The sequence below is a fragment of the Coenobita brevimanus genome, chromosome 66 (genome assembly GCF_032717465.1).
Source record: "Coenobita brevimanus isolate Jiangsu-jjx chromosome 66, ASM3271746v2, whole genome shotgun sequence".
Lineage (NCBI taxonomy): Eukaryota > Metazoa > Arthropoda > Malacostraca > Decapoda > Coenobitidae > Coenobita > Coenobita brevimanus.
In genome coordinates, this window is record NC_137019.1 from 33,377,053 (window position 1) to 33,388,409 (window position 11,357).

Here is an 11,357-nt window from a genome sequence, read left to right on the forward strand (position 1 = left end):
ATATTAGCATTGTTTCACTCACTAAACACATCAGCATACCTGACCTTTTTTGGCGACATTACCTGATCATTTCTGACTGTTTCTTCCTTTAATGCTACGTAAATTTTGTCCTCCACATTGTCATCGATTGGGGAATCACTCTGGCCCTGAATTTTGTACCATAGCATGACATGTCTTTACTCTGGTAACAGGTGAATTGCCGAGACAATGGCGTGCGAGGGGGGGGGGAGGTCATGAGGGGTAAGACATTGTCCCTACCTGGCATCTTGTAGAGGATGGTGTCCCGTGTATACGTACCAAAAATCATGCACGATAATTGAAAATTGTGCAAATTAGGGACCTTGCAATTGATTCGCGTTTATATACATCAACGGGACTGACAGTGACAAAACGTGTGGATGTATATATACGTCAACAGGACGCAGCGGGTTAATGACCAAGAATTCATACTGTTTGAATTGTTAATTAATCTCACTTGCTTTTCGTCCGCAAATTTAGGATCAGTTTTATTATACTGTATAGGCTAAATTATAACTTTCTTTGAATGTATATAATAATATATTATACAGTGCCCAAGACAATGTAAATTTGTGAGAAAAGCAAGACATGCGAGTACAGTGTAGACTATACTGTAAGGAAATAATGCTAATCATCCTGTAGGATGTTCTTGGGGTAATGTCCGCATAATGTAGTCACCAAATGGAGCCCCAAAGATACTGAAATTGTGTATATAGTTAATAGATATTTTCAGTCTATAATATCCAGAGAGAGAGAGAGAGAGAGAGAGAGAGAGAGAGGTGGGAGGAAAGAATATGGGAATGAAGTAACGCAGTTATGGGATGGGTTGCGGAGAAATGAAAGCAAAATTTCGTATTACACTGGGGAAAACATCAAGGATGTGGAAGTAATACTGTATAGGTACAGATTAAAGTAAATAACATAAGCTAGGTAAATTACTGTAATGGTGACTGCCCTTGATAAAGGAGGAAAAAAAAAAAAGTTGTATCGATCTGAAACACAGATCAAAAGTGTAAATGTATAATGGACATTTAACCCAGTTCTCTTTGGTGGCTCAACTTAATAAGGAAACAAGATGCGTCTGTTCAGTGCTGTATCCTCTGGCCTTTGCCCAAAGCAGATAATCATGTTAACTTAATGATCATCACAGTTAAATCACTTACACAGCACTGGATAACAGTGTTGCCATATCTGGATAATAATGTTGCCATATAAGTATGATATAAAGTTTCAGTTATAAATCGACCTTGACCAAGTAGTATTGGTGGGGATGGTGAGAGTATGATGGTTCTGCGATTATCTACAGAACAGTATGATATACAAGCTGAAATAAAACAGAAAAGATATTATCATTATATGAGTGTGTTGTGGTTGGTAGGGGCACCCATCATCCACTCAATCAGTGTAGTGGTACTCTATTTCGGGTAACTGTTCATTGGATGACAAGCCAAATGATTTCCTTTTAACCAGAATATCACTTTATACGCTGGGTGGTAACCTGGTAACCTTATAACCAACCAACACGTGTTCCCTACGTGCCCACAAATGGGTTGGTGTAGGATTAGTGCCCCTCCCCGGAAAACAACTAGCGAAAAACACAAACAAGAAGTCTTGGATCAGGACGGACCAACAGGGGACGACCAAGGACCAGACAAGGACATGGTACGCATTGCGACATGGAATGTAAGGGGCATGAATAATGAGGTGACAGAGAGATTGTTCAGGTGCTTGAGGATGCAATAATGGACATAATTATTTGGTTTAACCGAGACTGGGGAGCTAAGAGTGTGAGAATGGGAGTATGGATGAAAGGGCAAAAGAGGGTGTATGTAATGTTGTTTGGAAGAGATGGAAGGAGAATATAAGAGAATATGGATCAATTGGTTGAAGGATAGTGTGGGTATGATGGAAAGTGATAATGCAGGCGTGGGCAATTGTGTGTATATATGCACCAACCGCAAGATCGTGCAGCAGAGTGAAAGAAGTGTTCTTGGCAAATGTGGAAGAGTGCATGGAAAAGACTGAGAGGAATGAAAGAGTGTTTGTGATGGGAGATATGAATGGAAAAAGTAGGCAATGTGAAGGTGGATGGAGTAGTCGGTGAGTGGGGTGTGCCTGCAGAGGTGGATGCGAGTGGCACTGCGTTAGTGGAAATTTGTGAGGGGAGGGGGTTGGTGATAGCCAATACCCTGTTTAGGCACAAAATAATCCACAGGTATATGTGGCGAGTGGTGAGAAGAGTGAGTGGTGATCTGAATGAATGAAAGGCCAATGACTGATTATGTATGAGTGTGGATGGCAGAATGAGAAGGTATGCAGTGGATACAAGAGCATACAAATGTTGGGGGAGTGGACTTTCTGACCACTTGATGGTGGTGAGAGTCAAGGTTCAAGTTCAGTGGAGGAACAGAACGAGGGAAGGACAGAAGCAGTTCATACAAGGAAGGTAGAAAGGTTGCAAGAGGATGGGAAGAAGGCAGAATATAAGACAGAAGTGGAGGGGCGATTGGATAATATGATTTGGAGCAGATGGAGGAGGTGGAAGGTGTGTGCAAGATATTCAAAGAAGAAATCTGTGCAGCATGTGATATACTGTGTGGGGTGAAGAAAAGACGAAAAGGGGTGCAAGGAACCGCATGGTGGAGTGAAGAGGTGAGGCAAGCTGTGGAGCAAAAGAAGAAAGCATATAGTGAGTGGATGGGAAGCAGAGGCATGGGAGACGGAAGAGAGAGTTAACTGTAGAGAGGAAGAGAGAGGTGAAAAGACTAGTAAGAGGGAGTAAGGCGAGAGTGGATGAGGAATGGAAAGGATTTGAGTGCCATGTGGATGGTGGATGGAATGTACAAAAGTATTCTGGAAGGATGTAAAGAGAGTTAGACAGGGTGATAAAGAAGTTACTAGGGGAAAGAAAGATATAACTAGTAGACTGATAGTGGAGAAGAAACAGCAAGCAGCTGATAAGAACACTTTATGGAAACGTCACACATAAAGAATGAAAGTAATGCGAGAATAAGTGGCTGGGAAATGGCTGGGAGAGGGAGGGATGTGAAGAGAGGAAGAAGTCAGTAGGATGGAAGTTGTGGAAGTAATGAAGAAAGTCAAATTGGAGAAAGCCTTAGGAATTGATGGTGTGGTGAAATGTTGAAGCAGGAGAAGAGACAGTAGTAGAATGGACGTGGAAGTTGTGCAGATGGGTCTGGGAGGAAAACAGGGTCCTGGAGAATTGGAAGACATGTATAATTACTCCCATGTAGAAAGGAAAAAGGGAGAAAGAAGTGTGTGGTAATCATAGGGACCATTGTCTTAGTGTAACAGACAAAGTAGATGTTAGGATACTTACTGGCAGAGTTAAGGAAATAACATAGGAATTGGTTGGAGAAGAACAGGGAGGTTTTAGGAAAGGAAGAAGTTGTGTAGATCAGATATACATCCTTGGGTCTTTAGTGGAAAAGTTTCAAGAGAAAGGAAAGAAGCTGTATGCAGCCTTCAATGATTATGAGAAAGCATATGGCAGAGTGGATAGCAAAGGAATGTGGAAAATACTAAGAATATGTGGAGTAAATGGGAATTTCTTGAATGCCGGGAAGAGCATGTATGAGGGTGCCAAGGCAGCAGTGCGTGTGGATAGTGAATTGAGTGAATTTTTCTATCCGAATTTTGGATTGAAACAGGGATGTGTCGCGTCTCCATGGTTGTTCGATCTGTATATGGATGGGGTTATAAAAGAGATACATGGTAGAGCAGTGGATATAGTTTTTTTCCTCTCTCTCTCTTGGAAGGAACGCTTTGTGGGCTCTTAGCGTTTGGTTCCTTCTTTCTTGCACCAAAAAAAAAAAAAAAAAAAAAAAACAGCATTTGGAAATTTGCTGTATTGTAGTTTGCAGATGATACTGTATTGTTATGTGAAAACGAAGGGGAACTGCTAGGCTTGGTGAATGAGTCTGGGAGAGTGTGCAAGAAACGGAACCTAAATGTGAATGTAGGGAAGAGTTCTTTGAAACAGTGATAAGAAATAAGGAAGTATACTATCTATCTATCTATATACATGAAAGTAAAAAAGTCGCTGCATGACAGTATGGTGATACCAACTCTGACGTATCGAAGGACACAAGTCAAGAAATAAAGCAGTGGAAATGAGTTATCTGAAAGGAGCATGTGGAGTTACATGGATAGACAGACTGACAAATAAGGAAGTGAAGGAGCGTTGTGGTGTTAATGAGGATGTGATATAAAGCGTTAGGAGAAATACACTGAGGAGGTTTAGCCATGCGGAGAGGATGGAGAGCGAGAGACTAACGAGGAGAGTGTATGCGAGTGAGGTGTAGGGGAAGAAAGGGGAGAGGTGGCCGAGGGTGAGATGGAGGGTTGGAGCAGAGAGGTGTGTGAGCTCGGGAACATGACAACATGGAGGCGATTTGTTTGTGGCCACCCTTTACTGGATTAAGGCGTCTGCCAATAGATAGATAGATGGACAGTGTGGCAGCAAAAAAGTATGGTGAATGAAAAATCGACGTTGACAATTGAACTCCCTCCCTCCTGATCCAGGAAAACGAATCATTTGAGAAGTTCGAGTAGCGGACTTGTGCAAATTTAACATTTTCCTCTTTCCAGCTAACAGGTTACTAAAGTATTCCCTCCATCTACATATCTTAGTTTTTCCTGCATTACCAGTGCTAGCTCGAGTCCCCTTTATTATTATTTAGTCATTTTCATTATTAACTACCCAAACCTTGAAACTTTAATTTTTGTCTACTATATAAGAAGAGGAAGGATGCAGGTCAAAGGGAAAAAAAAAAAAAAAAAAGAAAAGAAAAGAGAAAACCATCAGACAGAGAGCTCAATAATATCTGTACTATTATGATCATGTCAAACCATATTCCCACCTAAAATTTGGAGTTAGCAATGACACAGAAAAAAATTAAAAAGAAGAGAGGGAAAGCACAAAAACAATAGTAACACAAAGCATGCCCAGTCCAGAGGGCCAAAGTAATTTGCAAATCATTCAAAGCTTTCGGAATAATTCTCTCCAATTCGCAAGTTGAAATCTTCCTCACAATACATTTCTAGGGTCCGCATGAGTGGTTTCATTTACTTAAATGCTAATAATTTCTTCTTCATATCTTCAACAGAGTTTTCCGCTGCTTACCATACTCTACAACCTCCTTCATCCTCTCTCTCTCTCTCTCTCTCTCTCTCTCTCCGTTTGCTTCATTTACCATTCTTCTCTAAATATCCTCTGGGTAATTTTAGCGCTACATAATCTTTTATATATATATATATATATATATATATATATATATATATATATATATATATATATATATATATATATATGTGTGTGTGTGTGTGTGTGTGTGTGTGTGTGTGTGTGTGTGTGTAATGTAAGGGGAATGTAAGGGGAGCGAATGATGAGGTGAAAGAGAGAGAAATTGTCCAGGTGCTTGAGGGTGCGAAAGCGGATGTATGTGGAATAACTGAAACAAAATGGAGAAGAGAAAGTGTGAGAGAACGGGAGTATGGATGGGGTATATGTGCAGGAGTAGGTGAGAATGAGAGGGCAAAAGAAGGAGTATGTATAGTTGTGAGTAAAAGATGGAAGAAGAGCATAAGACGGTATGGATCAGTTGGGTCAAGGATTGTGTGGGTAAAGTTGAAAGTTAGAATACAAATGTGGGCGATTGTGTGTGTGTATGCGCCAACGCAAGATCGTCCTAGCAGAGTGAGAGAAGAGTTCTGGACAAATGTAGAAGTGTCCATGGAAAAGTTTGGAAGGAATGAGAGAGTGTTTTTGATCGGTGATATGAATGGTAAAGTTGGGAATATGAAGGTGGATGGAATAGTTGGTGAGTGGGGTGTGCCTGCTGAAATAGATGAGAATGGGAGTGCGTTAGTGGACATTTGTGCTGGCAGGGGGTTGGTGATAGCCAATACCCACTTCAGGCATAAAATGATCCACAGGTATACATGGTGAGTGATGAGAAGGGTGGGTAGTGAACTGAATGAAAGGAAGGCAATGATTGATTATGTGTGTGTGGATGAAAGGATGCGAAGATGTGTAATGGATGCAAGAGCCTATAGAGGTTGGGGGAGTGGACTTTCTGACCACTACTTGGTGGTGGCCAGAATTAGGATTCAAGTAAGATGGAAGAATAGAAGAAGGGAAAGACGAGAGGAAGGAGTAGTTGCAAGGAGAGTGGAAAGGTTACAAGAGGATGAGAAAAAGGCAGAGTATAAGAGAGAAGTGGAGGAACGATTGGGCAGATATGAATTGGAGCAGATGGGAGACGTGGAAGGTGTGTGTAGGATATTTACAGAAGAAATATGTGCAGCATGTGATGTGGTGTGTGGAACGAAGAGAAGACGGAGGGAGGGTGCAAGGAACAGCGTGGTGGACTGAAGAGGTGAGACAGGCTGTGGCACAGAAGAAGAAAGCATACAATGAATGGATGAGAAATAGGGGCGTGGAAGAAGTTGAGAGGCGGAAGAGAGAGTTATATGTAGAAAGAGAGAGGTGAAAAGATTAGTAAGAGAGAGTAAGAAGAGAGTGGATGAGGAATTTGGAAGGAATTTGAGTGTAAAGTGGAGGGACTGCAAGAAAATGTTCTGGAAAGAGGTGAAAAGAGTAAGACAGGGTGGAAGTGAAGTTAGCAGGGGAGTGAAAGATAAAAATGGTAGATTACTAGTGGAGAAGGGAGAAAAAGTGAGCAGATGGAGAGAACACTTTAAGGAATTGTTGAACATAGAGGATGGAAGTAATGCGAATATAAGTGGCTGGGGAATGGCTGGGAGAAGGAGGGAGGTGAGAAAACAGGAAGAAATCAGTAGGATAGAAGTTGTGGAAGCAATGAAGAAAGTTAAATCGGGGAAAGCCCCAGGAATTGATGGAGTGTGTGGTGAAATGCTGAAGCATGGGGCAGAGATAGTAGTAGAATGGATGTGGAAGATGTGCAGACTGGCCTGGGAGGAAGGTAGAGTCCTGGAGGATTGGAAGTCAGGTATAATTATTCCCTTGTACAAAGGAAAAGGGGAAAAAGAAGTGTGTGGTAATCATAGGGGCATTTGTCTTCTTAGTATAATAGGAAAAGTGTATGGTAGGATACTTATTGACAGAGTTAGAGAAAGAACAGAGAAATTAGTTGGAGAAGAACAGGGAGGATTTAGGAAGGGAAGAGGTTGTGTAGATCGGATATTCATTTTTAGATCTTTAGTGAAAATGTTTCTAGAGAAGGGAAAGAAGTTGTATGTGGCTTTCATGGATTTGGAGAGAGCATATGACAGGGTGGATAGACAAGGAATGTGGAAAGTGTTAAGAATATATGGAGTAGATGGGAAGTTGTTGAATGCTGTGAAGAGTATGTACAATGGTGCGAAGGCTGCAGTGCATGTGGATGGTGAACTAAGTGAACTTTTCTCTTTGAAAGTTGGGTTGAAACAAGGATGTGTCATGTCTCCATGGTTGTTCAATCTGTACATGGATCGGGTAATAAAAGAGGTACAAGGTAGGGTAGTGGATGTTGGAGTGGCCCTGGTGAGAGAGGATAGTGTTTGGAAACTCCCTGTACTGTTGTTTGCAGATGATACTGTGTTGTTGAGTGAAGACGAAGGGGAGATGCAAGGCTTGGTGGATGAGTTTGGGAGAGTGTGTAAGAAACGGAATCTAAAGGTGAATGTAGGGAAGAGTAAAGTGGTGGTCTTTGAGAGAGGTGAAGAGTGAATGTACAGCGAGGTTGGATGGTGAGGAATTGGAAAATGTGAGTACGTTTAAGTACTTGGGTAGTGTGATGAGTAAGGATGGTGGTTTGGAGAGTGAAGTGCTTGAAAGGGTACAGCAGGGAAGAAAGGTTGCTGGTTCTTTGAAAGCAGTGATAAGAAACAGGGAAGTGAGCATGGAAGTGAAAAAGTTACTACATGACAGTATTGTGATACCATCTCTAACGTATGGAAGTGAAGCTTGGACGTTGTTGGAAGGACACAAGGCAAGAGTGAGAGCAGTGGAAATGAGTTATTTAAGAGGAGCCTGTGGAGTCACATGGAGAGACAGGCTGACAAATGAGGATATAAAGGAGAGTTGTGGTGTGGATGTGGATGTGATAGGAAGCGTTATGAGGAACGCACTGTAGTGGTTTGGCCATGTGGAGAGGATAGAGGGTGAAAGACTGACGAAGAGAGTGTATGTGAGTGAGGTGGAGGGAGGAAGAGGGAGGGGGAGGCCGAGGATGAGATGGAGGGATAGGGTGAAGAGGTATATGAGAGAGGGGGGTGTGAGTTGGGAGCAGGGCAGTGAAATGGCGGGGGACAGGGCGACGTGTAGGCGATTTGTTTGTGGCCACCCCAAACGGGATTGAGGCGTCTGGCAATATATATATATATAGATATATATATATATATATATATATATATATATATATATATATATATATATATATATATATATATATATATATATATATATATATATTAACAACATTCTTAACCCCTTACTCAATCAAGTACAGTCTTTAAATTTTCTGCTTTTGATCTTTCTCCAATTTTGTACTTCCTCTGCTGCTTCAGTATCCCCCTCTTCGCCACAAAAGGAGAATGTCTCTGTCCGTATGAGGTTCGCTGCATGATCGGACCTTCTGTTCGGACAGCAGTTTATAGCCGGAATTAACCCTTACCCATGTTTGCCAAAAACGAATAATAATAATAATAATTAAAAAAGACTATAAGTAATGCAAAGACTTTGTACTGCCGCTCTCTGTGTGTGTGTGTGTGTGTGTGTGTGTGTGTGTGTGTGTGTGTGTGTGTGTGTGTGTGTGTGTGTGTGAGAGAGAGAGAGAGAGAGAGAGAGAGAGAGGGAGGGAGGGAGAGAGAGAGATTAACATAGGCGCAGTTTGTGAGACACAAAAGTGGTAATTACTTACCAGACTTGTGCATAACTTTTTCGTTTGAACAGTTCACATCACTAAGCATCAAGGCATGAAGTAGTTAGTGCAGGTAAAGAAATAAACTTAACGTTAACAGTGGATCAATGAATGTCAATACATAAGATGTGTGTGTGTGTGTGTGTGTGTGTGTGTGTGTGTGTGTGTGTGTGTGTGTGTGTGTGTGTGTGTGTGTGTGCATCAGGAAGGCGAAAAAAGTGAGGTGAATGAAGTAAATTAATGTTAATCTGACTTACAATATGAGTGATGCCTTTGTTTTCAAGGTGTAAGTGGGTGACACGAGAGAAGAATTGTTCTTTCTCTCTTCTCCTGTCCTTCTCGCCGTCTTCATTTTTCTCATCCTTCTCTTCTTCATTTTCCTTTTTACTCCTTATTTTAAGGCGCGATGACTCATCTTCAACATCAATTGCCTTTTCTTCTTGCTGTTTGGTGTTTTCTCCCTCAGTCTCTTCGTCCTCACTTTCCGTATGTTTATCGTCTGCCTTGCCTTTGCCGCCGCTGAAAGAAAAGACGAGCATTCTGTTTTTCGTATTTTCATTGATGGAAGTTCAGGAGTAATGGAAGGATGAAGTAAAATACATATCCTGATTTAATAAGAAGGGTTGATGGTTTTCCTTTGAGGTGGAGCAGAGATATTTGAAGGATTGAATGTTGAATGAATGGACTGTGACCCATTTCAATGGAAACTTGCCGGATAGGTTTTCCTACTTGGTTGCTTTTCTTTTCCTACCTGTGTTGAGAGGAAGAGATAAATGATGATGACGATGATGATGATGATGATGATGATGATGATTTTTACCTTCTTCAACCCGAAAACGTCATTTGTTCTACAGTTTTTTCTTGACGTTTCCAGATGATCTTATTCGGATTATGAGATCATCCAAGTAGGGAAGGAATTTATGTAAATTAGGGCTACTATAGTCGCGACTCAGAGGTTGTTATTATCGTGCACTGGCAACCTACCATTCAAAAGTGCGTCTGATTTCGTAAATATATTATACGAGACGCTTGTGATTCGTGTATAATATGTTCGTGTATACTTATATTCGTGTACAGTATATTCGTGCATAATAATATGATTCGTGTATAATATGATACGAAATCGAACGCACATTTTGAATGATAGGTTGCCACTGTGCGATAATGACAACCTCAGAGTCGTGCGCCGCGACTATATCCTTCACGTGGGAAAGACTCTCCTGCGCTGATAAAAGTCTGCTATAGACTGATTGATTTGATTAATTTATTTCGCCTGAAGGCGACAAACCTAGTACAGTGCCATGCAGCCATATGTGAGGTGAGTACAAGGGAACTCGTGTCACGCAGGACACGCTGTCGAGCTATAACAAATTAACATCCACCAAAGTGTGGATGATGCATGAGAATAACATCTAGGTTATCATCTTCCAACAAATGTTTACAACTATCCACTAATTTGAGTCCATGTGGTATGAAATCAGAGACAAGTGGACATTGCAGGCAATAATGGTCAAGGGTGTTGGCATTGGGTGCATCACACAGCTTACAGGAGGAGAAATGAGGTGTGTTGCCCGCCCCCAGCCATCTGCCACATAGGTCGGTAGCCCAGTCTGAGGTGGGCAAACACCACGTTATGTCGACGAACCATAAGACCACTGCGACGATATCTATGGGGACAAGAGAGAAAGTGGTCATAATGTTGGATGGACGCACTGTGAGCCCTCTCAGCATTTGTAAGGTGGAGCGTAGGGAAGCCAGCTGCTCTGTGTATTATCTGCTTGTAGCAAATGGGGGAGAAGTTAGTAGCATCCACAGTGGGCGGATCCAGGACACAGGCTGTCCGTGCAAGGAGGTCAGCGGTGTTGTTGGCTGTGAGACCAATGTGAGAGGGAATCCACAGAAAGTGCACCACCAGCGAACGATCGTGGGCAGTGGCCAATTGACGGAGTATCTGTGTAACAAGGTGTTGATATGCAGGCCTGGGAGAGGAGAGGGCATGGAGGGCCGGCTGTGAGTCACAGATATCAAGCCACTGTTGTTCGTCCGTATTAATAAAGTAACTGCATCCAGGAGTACATGTAGTTCGCAATACGTAGAGCTCGACGAGGTTGGCAGTCAACGGCCCAACCAGCCCCCTTGAGGTGGGTCCAGACTTGGGGAAAATACAACACAGCCAGTACTGCCATCCTCCTGCAGGAAGCCATAAGTGTAGATATGGTGGGCCAAAGGGAGGGAAGATGACAGCCTGGTGATGGTCTCCAAAGCTAGCTGTTTCTGAAGCTAAGGCAGGTCAGTCTTGGAGGCCAGAGTGTATGAGATATCAGGCACAGGGGTCTGCCAAGGTGGAATGCCATAGTTCACCTCCTCAGCAGGCACCAGTACGTTGATGTTTAGCCGTCGGACATGTGAATAAACAGTTTTAACTAGTGTGTG

At 42.2% G+C, this 11,357-nt stretch overlaps 1 protein-coding gene across 1 annotated transcript in view; it reads right to left on the minus strand.

The window, feature by feature from the left end:
- The window catches only part of LOC145405334 (uncharacterized), a 361,863-nt gene extending 352,400 nt beyond the window's left edge, over positions 1 to 9,463 (minus strand). The window contains exon 1 of the mRNA XM_080276746.1: positions 9,182 to 9,463. Coding sequence (XP_080132872.1) covers positions 9,182 to 9,463 — 282 coding nt within the window. The remainder of the gene's footprint in view (positions 1 to 9,181) is intronic.
- Between the last annotated feature and the right edge of the window lie 1,894 nt (positions 9,464 to 11,357).